Consider the following 21,385-nt stretch of genomic DNA (forward strand, 5'->3'; position numbering starts at 1 on the left):
TACGTCGGTTAGACAGTTGTGATGTATTTTCAGTTACTTTTCGATGAACTGCCCAGCCTTAGATTAATGGCAGCATTATCCTCTAAGATCAAACTGCAATCTTTATCAATCACTGTGCATAAAGCAATGTAATGTAATGTAATTTCTCTATCACCCTTTTTTGCCAAAAATATTAAAGATTAAAATTTGTAGAGATTTCATGAGTGCCAACAAAACCCTAATAACAACCACTGCCATTCAACTTGGTAAAAGAAAGAAACATGTCAGATTCCATGGCTGTATATGGATGTGATATAATAGATATGTCATTAAGCCTGGAGAACAGTCTTACCTTACAGCTGCTGTCATTGTAACAGTACCATTTCTCATTGGGGTTTTTGGCATATGTCACATAGTGGCCTCCTCCCATGATTCCTGAATGGCACTGAGGAGATTAAAAAAAAGGGCTTCAGACCAGGAGAAAATTCAAGAGGATCCACATTTTTCTGTAAATGTCTGCAGTAGGAGTGAATGTTTGTTTGATGTTACATTTTGGTTCTAGTGCAGGTGACACTAGTCCTGTTGCCAGAACGAATTCATGAAAACTAATTCTAAATGTTGCTGTTTTATAGTATCTGTGTATTTGGTAGAAAAGGTGTTATTCATTTCTTTTATTGTGATGTCAAGCCACATCATTATAGACGCAAAAATCAACATGAAATATAAATATGTATATTGTTAGCTATCAAAGCTTCCATACACAGTACTACAGTACTTATGGTAGTACAATACTACAAGAAAATAACTGGGTGTAAAAGCTCGTTGAGTACTTACTGATATTGCATAGAGGTTGTAGATGGCGTCCAGACACATGTTGTCTCTGTGCTGCAGCAGTGAGTTGTCAGGGTCCATGCTGCTCTCTGTGCTGCAGTCTGAGCTCAGCCCGTTGCTGTCACCGTTCATCAGGACCACGTCACAGTGGCTGCTGCACGCCTCGGAACTGCACAATGATTCAAGCGCCTCTCCTGACCCAGAGAGGCCCGATGCCGCGCTACCCTCAGTGTCTGCCTGTGCTGTGCCGTCCCGTGGCTCAGCCTCAGCGTTAGCAACTCCCTCCAAGTTCTCCTTGCTGTTGGAGAGGCGGTGTCTGCTGCCCAGCTGGGGGAGGCGTAGCCGACCTGGCCTGCGGCCTCCACTGCTGGTCTTGGGGCTGCCAGAAGGGCTGCTGGTCCGGCTCAGAGAAGGTGCCGACTTCCTGCTTGAGGCGGGAGAAGCTGTTGGGAAAACAAATGGGTTAAAAACACTTCCTTTGCAGCTAGGCCAAGAGCTGCTCTGATTATTTCCACTCATTTTACATGCTGTCATGCTCTTCAACATTCTCAAATACATAATGGACAAACAAAATGAGAAAATGCAAAGGTCCCTTTAAAAGTACGTGACTTGTAAGTAAGTGGCTTGCAATAACTAAGCATCAGTCTTAAATCATCATGTGGTACCTTTGGGGAGGTTGCAGAAGCCAGCGGGGGCAGAGATGGAGGACAGGTTGTCTTCTCCGATCCTCAGCAGATCCTCACTCTCGCTGCGGGAGTGAAGGCAGTGCTGCTCCAGGTCTCTGGGAGCCAGGAAGGCGCTGGGGTCAAAATTCTCCCGCGGAAACTTGACAATCTTCTGGGACTTGATCCAGCGACCGTTCACAAACTGGAAGCGCTTTAGGTGGACAATCTGAAGAGAGGAACCCATATCACACATGACAAGCTAGTCTGTAGCATGAGTTAATAGAGTATCAGGTTTCAAATACATTGAATGCTGCTACAAACACAAAGACCCCTGAAACACAAAGCCGACTGTTACTGACCAGTATGGGCGGCAGCCTCCAGAGGTCCAGCTTCTTGGTGGCCAGCCGGTGGGTCTTGCACTTGGAGCAGTAGTAGAGCTCGTCTTCGCCCAGCTCCTCCTCGCTGGTGAAGGCCTTCAGACAGCTGTCCAGACTGATGGGCTCAGCCTGTGCCCGGCGGGACTGCTCCACACTACAGTGCTCCTCTACGATCTGCAGGGAGACCAGGATGGTGATCATACTGCAGAGGTGAGGATTCATTCACACTACTCTGCACTTTATCAAAGTGACAACTAGATGGAGAGCAGACATTAGGAAAAAGTGCTACCTGATGTCTTTTTAGGTAAAGAAAAGTCATTTGAGTGAGTACGACTTTTGAGAGGAGATCACCTTTTAACTATGTATGGAAAGTCTGTCAATTTTTTGCAGTTTTCACAATCAGTGGCCGTGCTGTTGAGTTTCTGCTACTGTACATGTAAGTATCTGAAAGTTGCACATCAGTACTATTTTTATGCAGTATTGTTCTGCTAACTTACCCGTTTTCTTCATCACAAAATGCAGTTGAAGCAGCATTTTTTACAAGTAATGCAGGTGAAAAATAAAGCAGGAAATATCTACAGCAACATACACTATGTATCTTTATTATGTGGCTGATCTTTTTCTTGTTTGACTCCAGTGACACAACACAACTGGTCAAAATACAATCCTGGCTTACAGATGTTTAAAACCGGCTCTCTCAAAACTTTCTTCAATTAAAACTCAGATGAATCAGAAGCCATTATCAAAGGTCCAGACCCTTCCAGCGAGCACTTCTCTCATTTACGTCCTCTATCCTGTTGCGCCTATTTTAGCATCTCTACTCTGGTTACCTGTATGTTTTAGAATTGATTTTAAAATTTTAATGATTACTTTTAAAGCATGTTTGGGGCTAAAAACCAGAGACGGAGCCTTTGGAGTCAGGGCCCCATGACTCTGCCAGGGGAGATCAGGCAGGCTAACTCACTTTTTTCTTTGAAATCTCTCCTAAAAACACACTTTTTCAGACTTGCTTTGTCTTGAATCATTTATTCTTCTGTTTTTACTTTACTTGTTTTTACTGTATTTTTATTGTTATTGTATCAATTCTACTTTTATTTATCTGGTAATTTCTCGTGTTTTTATGTCTTTGTAAAGCACTTTGTAACTTGTTTTTGAAAAGTGCTACATAAATAAAGTTCTATTATTATTACTGTTAATATTATCATTACCATTGTTATTATTATTATTATTATTGTTATTATTATTATTATTATTATTATTATTATTATTATCAGTGTTATTACTACCACAATGACAAACCAGCTGAAATGACATCATAGCTTGATCACAGCTTAATCACAATGTTGAATAATGTACATTAACCTTACAAATAAAGACAATGTATCTTTTATTAGATCTTAGTTTGTTGCTGATCAAATTGAGCATTAATCAACTCACTGCTGACCCTGTGTGGTCAAACCCAGAACTACAGCCGTCTCTATGCAGCACATTTGCTTATGTACCCAAGTTATTCTGTCAAAACTTACACAATAATACAAGGGCCGAGTCAACCGTAGTGATAAAGTGATAAGGATGAAAGTGTGGGCTGAATGGGAAAAGAACTTAATGTCAGTAGAGCACAGGGCAGTGGGGCAGCAGGACTGTGACTCTGATGAACTATCACTTAGCAGGACTCGCAGCTGATGGCTCACTCTCACTTCTTACATATCGACCAAGATTATGTCATCAATTAAAGGATGACAACACTTTCCAAGAGGTTATTTTGTTTGTTTAAAATTGTCAGTACAGTACAACACAGGGGGCATACTATCAAGAGATTTCACAGTTGTTCTTTCCCTCATTGTAATGTCAAAGCAAAATGTCATTTTTTGGCTGATACTTATCAGTAGAGAAGAAAAGACATGGCACACACATAGTAACACACACATGAACAACACTGTGCACTTTATCATAGAAATCCCTCTGCTTTTAAGACTTGCTTTCTGGTTAAGATTATATTTAAGTATAGGGTTAGGGATAATGTAATGTAATATTTGCCTAAATGACAAAAACAATTGTGTGTGTGTGTGTGTGTGTGTGTGTGTGTGTGTGTGTGTGTGTGTCTCACCCTCTCCTGGGAGGTCTGGTAGCGGAGGTGCAGGGCGGTGGGATCCCAGTCCACAGCTATATAAGCATTTCCTACAGAGGCTCTGTCCTCTGTACACTCTACTGTACAGCCTCTACAGAACCTGCAGAACACAAAGACACACACAGGTACAGCTGCAGCACATTCATGTTATCAACACTACACAGTTACATTCTCTGCATCTAATCTTTGGTCGTTTGCTTCCAAAGTTAATTTCACAGACTCTAATATTTTTTTCTGCAATGAAAAGAAGAGTTTTGCTTAGTTTCTGTTCATGACATAGATCAAACATGGGACTTAATATTTTGATCATATTTTTTTTTTAACATAACATACATGTACATACTTTCAGCATCAAATGTGATAATCTCATATCAAAATCTGGACCATGTATCATCACCATCAGATGTGGTCCTCTTTACTTTGTGACGTGTGTGTGTGTGTGTGTGTGTATATAAAATACTCAATGTCTTACCTGTACCAAGGACACCAGGCACATGAGTTGCCATCCTTACCCACAACCCGTAGAGTGAAGGGGTACTGGTAGCCCATACTGTCATCACTGCAGGTTAAAAGAAGAAGAAGAAAAAAAATCATCATGTTCTGGTCTTGATCTCATGCCAGCTGTCAGTGTGGGCATCATTATTTAGTGTCAGTAAAGTCCGTTTTTTCCACTTGTTTGTTCACTCGCTCACACCAGGGTCATTGTTTGAATCTGAGTGATTCAAGAGGGGCACTTTTACCAGTGTCTGTATGTGGACTGCAATGAATTGCATTAAGCAAAGGAGCGGAAATGGATCAGGCTTTAGATAACTGATACTGATCAGGCCTGATCCTGATTGTACGGATTGGCTCAGGCCATTCTTCATCGTCTTTCCTCTGTTATGTAACACTAAGTGATGGGACTTTGCCCTCCCTGTCAACTGTTCAATAAACAAGTGTAACAAAAGTAACCTCTGACATTTTAGGGAAGTGCACTTGTTTGTGGCCCAGAGTCAGATGGTCCATATCAATTTCCTCTTAGTAAGTTCAGTACAAAGATACCAGCATTGTGACATGTTGAGCTAAGACTGGAACCAGAGAGAAACTGCTAGCCTAGCTCTATCAAAAGCACCATTTCTGCAAAAAAAATGTTGAAGAGTTCTTTAAATTTGATTATTCATCAGCCTACCAGTCCTGGGCGTGGTTGCTGGCTTCCTGTGGGGGCAGTGGGCTCGCAAGTCGGGACACTTGGATCCAGACGGCGTCGTACAGGTCTTTCTTACTGGTGTGGACAGTGCAGGGAACAATAAGCGGCATGCCAAACAGACTGGGTCGGTTCTTCTGAGATGACAGAAAGTACAGCTCCGTACGCATCTGAAAGAAGACACAAATACATGTAAGTGGTATTGAGAGCTGGGACACAACAACGGAAATCTTTTAGCAAACTATCAAAGGCAGCAAAGCAACTGTGATAGGTTATATAATGTAGTGGAAAATATTTTATGATAAATAATTTAGCAGTGATAAAGCATGTGACATGTTCTCACCATCTTCCTGTGCATGGCGATGATGTACCCTATGAAGGGGCTCTCCTGCACTGGTGTGATGTGACCGTTGGCGACTCCGTTAGCCAGGGGCGTCTCTGGGCTGCAGGGCACCATGGTGCTGGGCCCACCGTTGGGGATGAGGACGGGCTTATTGCCCAGGTGTCCATTAGCAGCTGACCCATTGGCTATTGGAGTGATGTCTAATGAAGGACAGGAGAGAGGAAATGAGAAATTGGATTCTCAGACACATAGTAAAAAGAACCCAAACTCAGAGTGTGCAAGTGGCCAGGCTCACCTGTCTGTGTGGGCGAGCTCAGTGATGTTGGTGAACCTGGCACCGGGATCTCAAAAGCGCACAGGAAGCCGTTGACAGACAGACGGACCTTCTGGTTGTCCTGAGGAAAGTTCTAAACATAAAGCATTTGGGAATCAGACGGTGGTTCATGTATCTCCATTACACTGCATGTGTAATAGAGATACTTGCATTAAGTAGTAAGAGATGCATCCTCATATTAAATATAATTCCAACTGAAACTAACACAAGGTAGCCTGTAGAAGTCTACATAAGTCAGTCTCCATCACTGAGAATTCACTGTTATTAGTTAAATGGAGAGGAGCTCTGTAAGGAAGAGCTCTGCTCTGTCTGTCTGTCCTCTCCTTTTACTGCACTGTCATTCTGCTCCTACACACACACACACACAAAAGAAATCAGCAGCCTCTATCACTAACACGGTTATATCAGTAAGCCACGCTTCAAAAACAAGGTCGAGGGTAAGTGAGAAATCTTGTCATTGACCTGCTGCAGGTATATACAGATTTAAAGAAAGCAGGTTACTACAGTGCATGTAAATACCTTCCCAAATTACCCGCATAACCTGGTTTCTCTGAATAACCTGGTTATGTAAGTGCCTGTAAACAAACTGACAGTGAGACATCAAAGTTCCTTATTCTGGCCAGCCTGCAGGTACTGAAAGCCATACACACTCTGTCCATTTTTTGATGTATAAGAAGAACTATGAACGTTAAATTCTGTGCTGTGGTGGCCTCAGGGTTTAAGGCTCTGACCACACAATCACAACATCACCGGCTCGATTCCAGCCAGATGTTTCTCCATCTCTCCCTTCATTTCCTGTCTCTGCAGCTGTCTTTCACTTGTATTTTGTCTTTTTACATAATTAGCAGAATTATGTAACAATAAAAAATGTCAAAATAATCAGTATTACATGCATTGTTTGCAGTGTCAAGTCTAGTAAGCACAAATGACAACGGAAAATGCAATTCCATTTATAAACACTGTCCTCGTCATACTGAGGGTAAGTGAGAAAAAATTTTGTTTTGTTACTGGCTACACTTTCTGTGCAATGAGGCCTGCAGTGTGGTCTGCAGAGTCTCAGTACCTTGATGTTGGAGGTATGGACCTCAGCCAGGAGGATCTGCTCGGGCTTCAGGCTGCACAGTTCACTCAGCTGTTTCTTCAGCCCTGTGTACTTCTCATCCATATTTAACCTCAGGCCGTAGCGCACCGGTGTTGAACCATCCAGTTTAATGACTGGAAACACACAACACACACAAGTCAAGTCATGTCATATTATTTAAAAAAAACGATTTTAATTTCAGAGTCTTTGTTCCAGTCCTGCAGCTTCCTCACCAGTGATCTCCAGGTGCATGGAGCTGTCCATGGGTAGAGGCAGAGACAGGAAGTTGAAGGGGTCAAAGCGAGCGCTGATGTGGCCGCAGGTCTTGCACTTCACCTGGGACTTGAGCTGACCGTGGAACAGATCCACCACAATGGAGCGGTTCCTACGCAGGTGGTTCTCCCACGCCTTTAAGTGGAGAAGTGCACACACACACACACACACACACACACACACACACACACAGAGACAGAGTGGTGAGATCACCCACCGCTAATCCTGCAAATCCCTACCCTCAGGACAAACAGAGAACAAACAGAACACCAATACGGCCACATTACCAATTTAAAGGAGTGCTTGGCTGATGAACTGACTGCTATTGAATGCTTTCTCTTCTCCTCAGGCTCTGACTTTCAGAATGGACACCACAGGATGTGACAGCTAATTTCCTGAACTCTCATCTCTCCAAGAAGGGGAAGGCTCATTTTTGTATTTTGTGTTACGTTTAAAGCTGTAATTCATTTCAATACACATCAAACCAGAACCACAGTGCAGTAGATGGTGCATCATAAAGTCGACGGGGTCTTTATTGACTTCTACTTTAAAGTTTGAGCAGAATGGGCAGAATGCACATGCCGTTTCATTAAACACAGGACCTTACGACACACCAAGGCCTGAATATTCTATTTTTAAGTCACTTAACTGTAGGTTAACTGTTAGGTGAAAAAGATGCATATTTTTGCACTTAGAGCACTGAAAGTGTGGACTATGCCGGCTATATCTGAAGCACACACTACTGTTGACTTTAGCCACCATATGAGGTAAATATATCTGAGACAATGAAAAGGATTTCTAACTAGCAAAACTCACCTTCTAACCTTTTTTGGAAAAAAACTCCTTGCATATTGATATTTCAACAAGTTTTGCTTTCCAGTTATTGTCATTGTGAACTGCTCGGTGAGTATGGGGCTGTGAACAGTTGAAGCATTTCCACTAGAACAGCTTATTGTCATCTACAAAATGAAAATGACTGTGCTAGTAGTTATAATTCCTTGGATGACAATAAAAGTTTATGAAAGTCATTATTCACTTAATGCCCTTTAAGTGCAAGCACCGCAGGCTGATCAGCAATAAATTAACCTCTCTGTAGCTTAGCCTAGATCATTATTCCACAGCAAGATTACCACATATAGTGTTGCAGATAATAGTAACGATAAAAATAGAGTTAACTCAGACCTCAGAGGCCACCTCCCAGTCGGGCCGGCCATCGCTGTCCTTCAGTTCCACGTAGGGCTTCTCATGGACTCGATTCAGATCTTCATGGAGGCCGTCCAGCAGGAAGGCTAGCAGCTCCTGGGAGTCCTGCTGCTGGAAACCATTGAAGCGAGGGGCGTACTTCGCTATTGTCCACTAGAGAGGAAGATATGACATAACCAATCTTATTTCTATATGTTATTTAAAGCTCTTTAAAAGTACCTCAGTGACAGTGTAACAGATTTAGTCACAGAACATAAAACCTTTAGGTAGACAGTTCTTATGACAACTCTTTGATACCTTGTGGCTTCTTCTACACACAAAAGTGGTGTATGAAAAAAGTGCTGCTCACCCTGAGTTTGAGTGGAGCCACGTTCTTCTGTGTCCCGCTCCACAGTTCCATCACCAGGTCACCATAACACTTGGCCATGTGACCTCGCATCCCGATGGGGTTGGTTCTGTAAACGCATCGACATGCTGAGTGAGATTTACAAGTTCAGGATGATGGCGGAAGGATTTACGCCAGACTGATAGATTGAAATGGCACCTGTTGAGCTCATAGAGGTGTCTTCCTGAGATGAAGTAGTCTGTGAGAGGCTTGGTGTTGCTCACACACTGGATACTGGAGTTCATGAAGCAGGTGTTGCCAAGGTTACTGAGGCCAGTGGCTCCTTTCTCTGTGGGAACTGGAGGGAAAACAAAGACATATCGGTTGCATTTAAAGGAATATTTGACTGAAGAAAAACCACTGGCTGAGCAGGACAGGTGTTTCCTTCCCAACACCATTAATGACCTGAATATCTGTTACTGTTTCACATGAAAAATTGTTAAAAATACTGACTCTGTGGCTGTGTGACAGCTGAAAATAATCTCTCATCATCATGCTCGGTGTGAACATTAATCAACAGTGACACTTCAGGAAAACCATTTATAGCAATCTTCAGGAAGACTTTTTTCTTTAGTCATTTATGTCTGCTGGTTTATAAATATTATATCTAGGTAATTATTCAATAATAAAAACTTATTTTGTTTTTTGCTAAAACAATTGGAGCGGATATCTAACATTTTCCAATGCTGTATATCATTTAACTTTGTCTTGCTGCTCTAAAATATTAGAGAATAATGTATTAAGTTAAGAGTGGAAAAATGAGGAGTTTTAATCTTCAATACTGAAAAAAACATGGAAGCAAACAAAACATCACATCACCCATTCATTTTTTCTGTCACCATGACCTTGTTGGAGGTATAAAGTATTCTTAAATCAAAAGAAAAAGCTACATTAAATGCTATCCATCTCAAACTGATGTCTAATTGCTATGACTGTGTGCTGCAATGGGTAGATGTGCGACAATTGAAAGATTCCAATGTACTATTTTATGCAATGGAGCACATTTCACATCAATTAGCACATGGTTTGTAAAGAAGCTTACCTTTGTGCCTGTCCATCTTACTACTGTTGGCAATGAATGACATTTCCTCAGGCCAGCTCATGTCTTTGTTCCTGACTGTGGACGAAGACAAAAAAATTTCCCTGATTAGCCCATTATGCCCTCAGTTATCAATGAAAATATCTGTTGGTTATAGTGCTAGTTGGTTATAGTGAGTCAGAAAAGAGTTATTATTCATTCTGGACAGAAGCGAGAGTGTGTGTTTCATACCCTCAATAACCAGCTGCTGCTCATCTTGGATCTTCAGACTTTCCAGAGTGTGATCTTCATCGTCCAGGAGAGTGAGGTAATTCTGCAGGAAAAGAGTGAAAGGAACATGTTGAACCTGGGTGTAATTCTACCAACATTTACAATATATAATGTCTGATTTGTCAAGACTACAGAATTACTCTGCTCTTTCTTTTACTGTCAAGGACCATCAGGCATAGTTGTATTAACTCGTTAGGGAGTCCTGGGGCAGAAATAAGGTGCTGGGCCCCAATTAACCCCCCTGTTCCTCCCACTCTATGTACAATGTACACACTTTTAATGCACTGGAATATTAACTGGCCACAGGTTTGCTGGGTAATAAATTAATTTAGAAATATGCAATAACAAAACTGAAATACTAAAAAGATTTAAAACTAGATTTTGTCACAGGGCCTCAGGATTGGGTCACAATGCAGGACATACTTAAAGCCCTCTCATGTCAGTTCATATTGTGCAAACCAACAGTTTGACATACAATATGCATGAGGCCCCAGAGCAGTTGCCTGCTTTGCTTTAATTATTCACATTCACTCAAAAACTGTGTATTCAAGGTAATATAGGGAATCATAATCAAATGACCTGTTTTTATTTGCTTGCTGTAATTTTTATCATTATTTATTAATTTGCCACCAAGATGGTCTTCAATCATTTTAAAACATCACTGTATCTACTTGGCATGTTGCTATTAGGTAATGTTATTAACTATGATTATTTATTTGTGAATTTGGCCCACAACAGTACCATATCAACTGGCTCCTGCATTAAATGTATTCTGTGGAGTTCTGACCACTAGCAGTGCTGTTTTGTTTGTTTTCATGCACACACACAAGGATGCACCTGCACGTGGGTGATGTAATACACAATCCAGCCAATGGTTTCACACAATTCTACTGATCTACAGGTGGCTGTAATGTGCCAAGAAACACAGCAACATACTAGCAAAGGCTGGAAAAGACAACAACTGCTAGCAAACACACAATGTGTGTAGTGAATAACACTGAACACAAACTACTTTGTTTGTTTACAAGAAAACTCCACAGGCACCTTTGAGTTTGTGGCTCTGTCTTGTAGAGCAGGTTCTGTGTCTAGTTTTACAACCTTAATTGTTTTAGTATATATTGCGCTCACGCGGTTCATATGATACTTAAAACAAAGCTGTGTCCAATCAAATAAAGGAAACCTGGGGCCTGGCATTATTGTGGTGGTAATGAGAGGAGGCAGAGTCAGTTGGGGCCCAAGAGAAAATGTTTGCCCTGAGCCCTCTAGAAGGTTAATACAACTATGTTTAGGGTGTAAACTCTCCTTTTAAACCTAGTCTGTTATAGTAAACCTCTGGGCATCATCATCCACTACCCTTTTCCTTGTGATGTACTGTACTGTAGATCTATGTGATGAAAGCTTTGGTGCTCACCTCACTGTTGTAGAGCCAGAGTCTCATGTCCTCCTCCTTGATGCGGAGCCTCTGGGACAGGTAGAGGTGGATGTCCTTGATGGTGCCCATGCGACTGAAGCAGCCTGTGTAGGCCAACACTCGCTTCAGAGGAGCGTTTGGGGATGGCACATTACCTGCTTGGGCACAGAAAGAGGAAAGGAGGCCATTTTAAACATTCACGTACATCCGAACACACCTTCTTCAATTCATTTTAAATCTAATGTGTGTTCTTTTCTCATTTAAATCTACGTCTCAATTGAAATCATCAACTAAAATGGGTTTCTGAAGTCTGATTTGTTGCTATGGTAACCACACCCTCTAGTCTTATGCACAAGCTCACTCACAAATGCAATCAATCACAGGTGTATAATTTCCCCACATGGATACCAACAAGAGCATTCTGCTAACTGAGCATTAGTTGTAAGGAAGCAGCAAGAAAGGACCATTCTGTCAATCAGTGCAGACTTGATTGATCAATCAACTTAGTGTATTTAGTGGACTTAGATTGGATTAAATCAAATACAAACCAATCAATATTAGTCCTGTTAAATGAGGTTTCATCTTATATATCACCTGATAGTGATTTCAAAATGATTGATAAAACTAGTGATTTTAATGTTTGATGTTTAAATGTTACTATTTCTGTCAACAGAGCCTTGCTATTCAATTATATCACAAAATGAATCATCTACACTTGTTGGAGTGCTCCACTATTGCCTCAGGCTTTAGTGCATACTGTAATTAGATCCATGTTAGACATCTGGCCACATGTCTGTGAGTGGGTTTTGATGCCCAGCATTGACAAGGTGCTGCTCAGGCAGAGTATGAGTCATGATGGAAGACGAAGCTCCATTGGGGACTTGGGTCTGCGCTGTGGTCAGAAACCTGATATGTTGACTTGATTTGGAGCAGCGCTCTCATGCCAAGTGCTGATGCCAACCCCGACCCACTGCGTACACTTTATGCATTGTCATCTGCTTTCTTCTTGCAGCTCGGCATATTCTGTTTATAGCTGTACATTATATCCATTTAGACATAATGTAAAAGCATAATAAACATCTCGCTTCAATTATGTAATAGAGTGAATGGGTCTATATATAAGATTTAAACTGAGAGCAAATTGGACCTGAAGTGGAATTGACAGAAATTGAACGTCTTGATTGAGCTTACAGTTGGCAGCTACATAGAACAATGTGAGAGTATAAAAAGCTCAACAACAGACAGGCCTCATTTACGACTGCTATTCAAATGTGCTTGTGCGTCTGGATTTGCTTATTGACACCAATCTGTCAGCATTCTGTTGGCATAGTGGTTACATCTCATTTTACGTGACGAGGTGGAAGTGATCAGATTACTTTTTTTGTTGTAACAAGTAATGTAACATGTTAGTTTTGCAATTCAAGTGATCACTTACCAAGTTACTTTTTCAAATAAGCATCCATTACTGACTTTATTTCATTTACTTACGTTACTTCACGTTATTGAGGCAAGCAGTGCGGAATGAGAGACAAGGAGCAGCTCTCAGCAATGTCAACCCTTCATTGACATTTATTATGTTTATTAAGGTAAAAGTACTCTAACACATTACTTTTCTCAGTAGGTAACGTTATGTAATAAGTTACTTTTTAACGGCAGTAATGTCATAACATAATGTGTTATTTAAGTAACATTACCCAACACTGGTGATCCCTAACACAGCTCGGACTATTATTGCACAACCATCTGATTCCTCTTTTATTGTTATTTTCTTTATGTTGTGTGTTCTATGTTATTAATACTGTAGCACTTTCACTATGAATGAAAAGTACAAATTAAATGTATTATTATTATAAAATTATAAAAGCATTGACATTTCAACATGTCTTCTGTCACTCATCTGGATAAAAACAGTTAACAGGATGGAAGGATAAGAGCCATAATTATCACAGTGCCTAACAAACGCGCAGACTGACTAACAGCACAGGTTTGGAGAAAACAGATGGTGAAGGCCACACAGGTAAAAGGTATAAACTAGCCAGCTTGTGGTTGATTGGAATGTAGAACTGAACCAGCAAGGACAAGCTTTGGCATCTCTGTAGTCATAGTGAAACCTAACACAAACACTGACATTTGTGTTCTGACTGAAAACCACGTTGGCTGAGACGGCTAATAACTAAAACACAAGAAATACATACAGTATGCAGCATAACTCAACATGCTACAAATTAAAGAACAATAAAAGCAAATACAAAACTGCTGCAAAAAGTGTGGAACAAAATGGAAATTTCCAGGCGACACTTTAAACCGATATTTGTAGTACAATATAACTGTGAATATTGGCTGTCCTCCTAGAAGCCTTTTACAAATTACTGGCATGTTCATCATTTTAGGTGTCCCCTGGAATTTCTGTTGTGCTGTTTACAGCTTGCAGCTTTTCTGTATTTGCTTGTTTTTCTATTTTTATACTTCTTCATGTTGTGTTAATGTTGTCAAACTGGTGATTGTAGCTCTAAATTTTCTTGTGTTTTAGATGTTTGCAGTTCCTTCTTTCTAAATGTGACGCATGTGTTGTCAAAGCGTTGAAGATGCTTTCTTAATTTGCTTGTTTTCTCAGGCTGCAGTACATTGAGCTCTCCCAGACGCCAAACAAACAGAAACCTAAAAGTGCAAGTAATGCAAACAGATACTCTGTAAAAAAGTGCATATTTACAGCGATCTTTGCTCAACCATGACCACAATGTAGCTTCTCAGAGGGACTAGAGAATGCATCTGATGCTGCCAACATGCACACAAATTGCAGATTTTTAACTTTCCAATGCATTTTTGTGAGTGCAGGACTTTTAAGATAATATATTGTGACACTGCACTCGTGATAATACGCACATGCACAGATACAATGCAAAAATAGGTGTTTGGAATACTGGTAAACATACATGACGGATAAAAACAGATAAATTGGTGGTGTTTCTACCATCTTGTTGCACATATGTCACTGACTTTGCTTTAGCACTGTAACCTCACTTATCTTTTCTTTGGAAATAGAGGGCAGAGGCCACGCTGATGATAATTCCAGAGATGCTACTCTTTCCTGCTGTGATGACATTTCTGCTCATGGCAACAATGTTTTTATCATTTCCAAATTTCTCTGTATTTCAAACCAGGTGTAAAGGAGGCCAGTTAGCGGTTTTAAATAACCTGGAATAAGCTTGTATCCATTTCATTTCCTTTTCTCAATTCTAGTGTTTTTTTCCCCTGAAGTATTTGTATTTAGTATTTTATTCTTGTGTTTTGTCATTTTTTTCAAGAGATCTGAAAGCTTTAAATAGAGTGGATTAAAAAATGACATGGAATCAATATTTCTGTTTTCTTGCATCAAAAAAGCATGAGCATCTTTGATAAGGTTTGTAGGTTTGAAGTGTTTGTAAAGCCAAATGAGTGATTAAATATGCAAAATCCTAATGGAAAAGTACAAACATGCCTGATATTATTATCATGCCCCAGACTGTTCCAAATATTTTTCCATATGACTCTTTAAAAGTTTGCTTTGTTATGATTCAGTATACTGATAAAGCAGATGAGTGTAGAGCACTTTATCACAGGTTGTCAAAGATAATACTTGAATAGCAAGGTCTGTAAAGACTGAAATGGTTTGGGTTGTGCAACTTTTAAAGTGATCAGCAGTGATTCCCCTTCATGGGCTGTTGGTTTATTCCACTGCCCACTCCGGAGCACTGTCTGGGCTGGATCAGTCCACTCAAGGAGGATTAAAAAGGGGGATGCGGGGATGCTCAATGAAGCATTTGTCGACGGTTGCTCTGGTCTTGCTGCAGGCTTACATTACCTCTTGGGGGGGGTAAATACGGTGGGAACATTCGCAGGCTGGTCATACCCATATTGACCCAGATGTTGGACTGGGGGGAGCGTGTGGCCGGCTGCTGGCGGAGGAAGAGGAGGTAGCGAGGGAAGAGCTCCAGCTCTGCTTGGCCTGTCTTGCTTTCCAGGATTACCTGCAGGGGCGGAAGGGCAAGTTTCAAGTCTCTGCAAGTTGATTTTGATACTTTATTGACATGAATGGAAAGCAATGCCTGCACTGATAAATTATACAAAACTACTGTCTGACTATGGATAGATCACTGACTGATTTTCCAGATCTGCCATAAACAGTCAAAACTGAGAACACTCAGATAAAATGAGAACATGTAGTCTTCTGTAATCTTGCCCTTTCATGGTGCAAAACTTTACTGAAAAAATTGGGGAACTGCCTTAAATGTTTGAGCAGATTTTTCTTATCTTCATGCAGTGCATTCATGACACACACACACACACACACACACACACACACACACACACACACACACACTATGTGACCTTAAGGGTCCAAAGCAGCCATGGAAAAGTTCTGTTACACTGTCAGAAGTATATTTATAAATATCTTAGAATAAACAAATTTTTTTTTCGTATTACACTGTTTTTTGGTCTTTGGGTATTTTGAGGCAAGTCTAGTCTGAGTCAAGAGGAAAACTGAAAGTCAGACTTTCAGGTCAGTGAATGCTGATTATTAAAATGACACATCAGAACACTTTACTTTTTAAAAGTGTTTTTCAAAGTCAAACATTCATATGTAAATGTTTCTCAAGTCCTCATTTTTTGTGACCTCGAGAATAATTCTGTTTTATTACAACATGGGTCTTGTAGTTTTAGAAATAATTCCTAATGTTTCTTATCCTGTTGGATTAAATACAAACATTCTGCCTTTGAAAATAACACATATGTTGTAACAAACTGGAATTATCCTTTAAGTCAGACTCATACTGTGATGTGAATAATATTTCCTGCAGTGCACACCTGCATGACAGAGACAGTGAGGTTCATTAGCTGTGAAGTGTGTGTGCAATAATCACTCACCGGTCGTGGCAGGCTGAGGTTGGCACCATACCAGTGGTAGAGTGCCCGCCACACTGGCTCTGGCACCGTCTCAAAGTCTCGACCAGGCATCAGCTGCAGGGATCGCTTCAGCCTTCCACCCTCCATGGTTAACGTAGGGGCCTGCAGGGGCACAGTACAGCAAAGAAATTTAAATGTGTGCACAAAAGGACACTATTATGCCAACTTAAATTACAGATAATAGATTGAGTCTGTATCCTGGCACAGGCTGGCAGCCTACTATCATTACAGCAAAATGTAGAGATAAAACAAAAGAAGAAGGAACCACCATCTGGTCTCTTAGAGCCTTTGCCAGCAGAGGAATAGTGCCTCCTAATTAGGAAACTCAGATCATTTGAGGGTTTTAGCTAAGAAGCTGGCAAACGTATTCTTCTAACACACTGTTATGTAATCACAATCTTTAGCACATACACTGTTGCATGTGCTGAAGATTGTAAATATGGAGCGATAAAGAAGCAGTGAAATTTGCATTTATTGTCTTTCAGAGGTCTGGATCACATCTGTTGTTTAATACCTTTGCTTTGTACAACAGCCTTTTGATTCCTGTGAACAGACGAGTTAGATTGAGGGAACAAACCCAGAGGGAACGTAGTGCCACTGGAGTCTTCTCTGAATCTGAGTAGCTTCACTCTTCTCATATGTCAAACATATGCCAAAGCAAAGCTCTGAATATGATGTATGATGCATGCTACATGATCAACTCCTGACCAGAAGATGTGGTTTTTCAAAACTATCATGATAGCCAAGATTAAATAGGAAATGTATTTTAGCCTGTTTATATTCACACAGACAATACAACAGAAATACAGTAGGAATACATACTGAAAATATGTCAATGTCTACAAAAGTCATAATCCATCTAACATTCTAATGCCAAAATGCTATTTTCAATTATATATTTCTATTTATTATTTTTTGACATTTTTTAGGCATGCAAAGTTCTTCTAAGTAAACCTTTGAACCGTCTGCTTTTTCGCTCAGGTTTTAGCCATGGATACCAGATTTTGTTATTTTCAGAATAAGTCGGGTTACTCAGAATTGAAAAAAAAGTTTTGTGTAATTTAAAATAGTTTTGAGTTTTTTGTTGGTATGTCCACAGGCCAAATATTTACATATGAATGGACAGAGGAAAGTAAGTGTTCCAGGCATGAGAGCCTTATTGATGCAACATCCTGAGCCTTAGTTCCCATAAAGTTTTGGGAGTGTAAACAGGAAGTGTAATGTTGCCATGGATTCAAGGGTTTAACAAACTAGATAACACGTGTTAATTAGTGAGCTTTAGAGGTATTGATACATATATTTTAAACTTAGCTATGTTCCTCTTCTTCCACTCTTGATGCTAAGCTAGGCTAACCATGTCCTGACTCCAGCTCTGTAGTTACAGTGGCAGCACACAGGATTGTGATTGATATCAATCTTCTCATCTCACTCTCAGAAAGAAAGCATACACGTGTGTCTCCCTAACTATTTGTTTAAACAACTTTAGGATATGTTCATGCAACAATATAACCTACTGACTCATTGATTTTAAAAACAATGGGTTAGTGGAGATGTTTTTTCATATCTAGTTCTGTTTACAATTCTTATATTGATTTATTTACAATAATATGTTGAAGATTTACAATTCCTGTACAGGCTGTGCCTTGACTGCTGTTTATACCTAACCAGCACATCATCACAATTTTGGCCTGAACACAATTCAGTGTAAACAGGATTAAAAAAATAAGTAAATCTTGAAGCTGCCAGGAAAAAAAAAGGAATCATTCACAAAATGAGGTGACTAACATGCTTAAACACAAACCTGGACAGTGTGTAAAGAACATGCTGCTCCATACTGTACACACACACACACACACACACACACACACACACACACACACACACACACACACACACACACACACACACACACACACACACACACACACACACACACACACAAACCAGCCATTCAATTCAAATGATATAAACAGAGCAGCAATCACAGACTAACACACACACACACACACACACACATCCTTGCCTTCATGGGGTCGGTGTTGACCAGAGCCTGGTTGTCGATGGCTCCAGGTCTTTGTGCTGCCAGCTGGGAGGGGAGGTGGCCGTTGGCTCCAGAAAAACACTGATTGTTATTGTCCGATACGTTGTGCTGACGGGCAAAACAGCTCTCTGTTGCGGAGGGAGCTACCTGTGGGCTCAGGGCTGCTGGGACACAGGGGTACGGGAGGGGAGGGATGGAGAAGGATAAGCCAGGCACAAATAGAGAGTGTTACATTTAACCAAAGTTGTCAAGTTTTGGTGCTTTATTCATATATGACTAAGCTCATATAAGTTTCCAGAGTTTTGATATTGTAAGGATGCCCCCTATAAATATTCTTAATACTACAGAAACATAGAAGAGCTTATTTCTTGATTAATTCTTGAAAAATATCATTGATGCAGATTTTTCTAATGCAAAACTGAGTAACAGTCCACTGTCAATGACTCTGTCTATCCATTCCATCCATCAGATCATTCCCCCCATGATCCCTACTGTTGTGTTGAGTGTGATGACTGACCGGTCTCTGTAGCCTCTGAGGCGCTGGATACAGCATCAGGTGACCTCTCCTCTGTGGGGCTGACTGGGCTGACGGCTCCCAGTCCTACCAGTCTGTCCGGAGGGGCGGGCTCTATGGTGGCTGTGGCCATCGGAGTTCGCAGAGAGCTCAGGATGGACGGCTGCTCCACCACGATGCCCTTATGCTCCTGGACAGGGAGACAACAGCAGGGAGTGCCCTGTCATTGTTTAAAGTGATAGCTCAGGTTAATGTGCTGTTTTGCTTTCATTACAGTCCTTGCTTGTGTCCCAGTTTAGGGTTATTGTGCAGAATGCAGCCCCAGACCTGTCCTCAGAAACTGAATGAGCAGTGTAGAACACACACAACCATAGCACAGGTAAATATTTAAATGGTGTCTTTCATTGGAAGACAGACATTTCAACTCTTTAGGAACCATTTATCTCCACAACTACACATTATACACACCAGTAAGTTAATAAAGGGGGTGTAGGCTAAAGACAGGCAGGGTTTGAAACAGCAGAAGAAGTTAAGATGATATGATAAACATCACACTCTGTCTTCGGTAGGCTCTGATGTGAATGTGGTCCTCAAGACGCAGTCAGGAATTAGAGGCTTACCTTTTCTACTTCTGGGTGCCATGAAACGTTAATGCTGTTGTATTGCTGGTCTTTCATTACTAAACATTCATTTCATAACATGAGCATTATTCTGAAAAATCTAGAATTAATAATAAACATTCTCATGTACATTTTTAAATTGTAAATGGAAAAAAAAGGCCTGCTTTCAGACTTCTAAAACACTCATAGAAGTCTGATGTTGTTTTCATTGATGGTCGTTTCCTCGATCGGAAAAACAACAAACCAGTCAAGAGATTTATGGAAAGGATTGAGAATGTTCCTGTGCTGGAGCCAGAAAAATGGCGACAAGCACTGATGATCGCACGGATCATCAGTGCTTGTCACAACTGATCACTGCAGCTGTAGAGGTTGTTGAAAGTTGAAATAACAACGCTTAAATCAACATCACTTCTACAGTAGCAACCTCTGCCATGAACTGCGTAGGTGTTGACTGATGTAGACAGGACACGTGTGTCAGTTATTACTGATTGGTTAAGACAAAATAACACACCCTCCCAAAGAGAAAAAGTCTAACATGAATATGATGTCAAACTGAATAATGAAAATGGCAACTTTTTTGGAATATCAGGCTAAGAAATATATATTTCTTTTAACCTAAAGGCACACCAACCCAACCCAATATCACATACCTGATATTTACAACGTTGAGACTTATTAACATACATTTGTACTCAGCCACTCATGATGTTGAACAGTGGATTGTTGATTTCAGTACATATTCTACTTCCTTAACTTACATATTTAACGTAGTCCTTCCACTGCTGCCACCACACCATCGAGATGAGGAACCAGTTCTGGCCTTGCTGCAGCCCATGTCTGCTCTCCCTCTCTAACCAACCCCTACACACACACACACAGAGAAATGTAAATTCAATGGCCAACAATCATAAGGTCCAACCGTATATATTGCTAAACATTGTGCAGAAGAAATAAAGGGGACATACCTGATGATCTGTCCCTCCTCTTCAGGAGTAGCAGGCCTGAGCCCGAGAACTATGTGGCAAACCTGCACCAAGACAATGCAAAGATGTGCAAAACATATTGAAAATGATAACGAATAAATGCTGAGTTTCAAACTTAACATCAAATCGATATACGACTGCAAGAACTGGGTGTACTGACCTGGAAAAGCAGGTTGAGGAACTCATTGGCCAAAGCGCTCTTCACACTCCAGATCTGGTAGTCCTCCAGAGTCAGGTGCCCCAGCTGGTGAGCAGTCAAATGACAAAGAAGGTCAATACACTCAGATTCACTTTTCTCAGAATATAGACTGCTTTGAGACCTTGGAAAGAATGGAAGAAAATCTCTTCATCTGATATTGTTATTGTGGATGAAAATAGCAGTGCTGTAAGACAAGAAGGCATGTGACTGGAAGGTTGCTGTAGGTGTACTGGGTTGGGCTGCTTCCAGTGATAATATGTGGGACAGATTGAAGCAGGAACTGAGTGTGAAGTGGTGCTGACTTTCTTGAATGAAGGTTAAAAAATATCAAATTATATCACAGCATAAGCGTCAAGGGATTAACTTCCTGACATGTCCCGTATGTCAATGATAACTCTGTCATCGTGAATTGTGTCTCACCTTGGTCGTGTCGTGCATCTTCAGGATGCCCTCTACTATGTCTGACACACTACTGTGCAGCTCCTGCAAGGCAAAAAAAAAAACATATCAGCATGACACAGCTGACAACAAGCACCTTGACCTCTATTGATATAAAGAAGAACGCAACACAACACAACAACA

General features: G+C 40.7%; 1 protein-coding gene across 9 annotated transcripts in view; it reads right to left on the bottom strand.

Annotated features, from left to right (window-relative positions):
* The window catches only part of usp32 (ubiquitin specific peptidase 32), a 66,410-nt gene that overhangs the window by 5,317 nt on the left and 39,708 nt on the right, over positions 1–21,385 (bottom strand). The window contains exons 9-33 of one of the 9 annotated variants that reach the window (XM_044353404.1): positions 21,224–21,286; positions 20,765–20,848; positions 20,587–20,648; positions 20,380–20,482; positions 19,005–19,191; positions 18,470–18,648; positions 16,408–16,548; positions 15,392–15,509; positions 11,503–11,657; positions 10,053–10,134; positions 9,825–9,899; positions 8,942–9,080; positions 8,747–8,852; positions 8,377–8,550; positions 7,155–7,329; positions 6,904–7,055; positions 5,802–5,913; positions 5,507–5,706; positions 5,149–5,333; positions 4,453–4,539; positions 3,960–4,080; positions 1,835–2,026; positions 1,476–1,701; positions 814–1,253; positions 332–424 (exon numbers count right to left, since the gene is read on the bottom strand). In XM_044353404.1, coding sequence (XP_044209339.1) covers positions 332–424; positions 814–1,253; positions 1,476–1,701; positions 1,835–2,026; positions 3,960–4,080; positions 4,453–4,539; positions 5,149–5,333; positions 5,507–5,706; positions 5,802–5,913; positions 6,904–7,055; positions 7,155–7,329; positions 8,377–8,550; positions 8,747–8,852; positions 8,942–9,080; positions 9,825–9,899; positions 10,053–10,134; positions 11,503–11,657; positions 15,392–15,509; positions 16,408–16,548; positions 18,470–18,648; positions 19,005–19,191; positions 20,380–20,482; positions 20,587–20,648; positions 20,765–20,848; positions 21,224–21,286 — 3,651 coding nt within the window. Of the gene's footprint in view, positions 1–331; positions 425–813; positions 1,254–1,475; positions 1,702–1,834; positions 2,027–3,959; positions 4,081–4,452; positions 4,540–5,148; positions 5,334–5,506; positions 5,707–5,801; positions 5,914–6,903; positions 7,056–7,154; positions 7,330–8,376; positions 8,551–8,746; positions 8,853–8,941; positions 9,081–9,824; positions 9,900–10,052; positions 10,135–11,502; positions 11,661–15,343; positions 15,510–16,407; positions 16,549–18,469; positions 18,652–19,004; positions 19,222–20,379; positions 20,483–20,586; positions 20,649–20,764; positions 20,849–21,223; positions 21,287–21,385 lie in introns of all 9 variants that reach the window. The other 8 variants (XM_044353399.1, XM_044353402.1, XM_044353398.1 and 5 more) reach the window with 8 other exon arrangements.

The sequence above is a fragment of the Thunnus albacares genome, chromosome 6 (genome assembly GCF_914725855.1).
Source record: "Thunnus albacares chromosome 6, fThuAlb1.1, whole genome shotgun sequence".
Taxonomy (NCBI): domain Eukaryota; kingdom Metazoa; phylum Chordata; class Actinopteri; order Scombriformes; family Scombridae; genus Thunnus; species Thunnus albacares.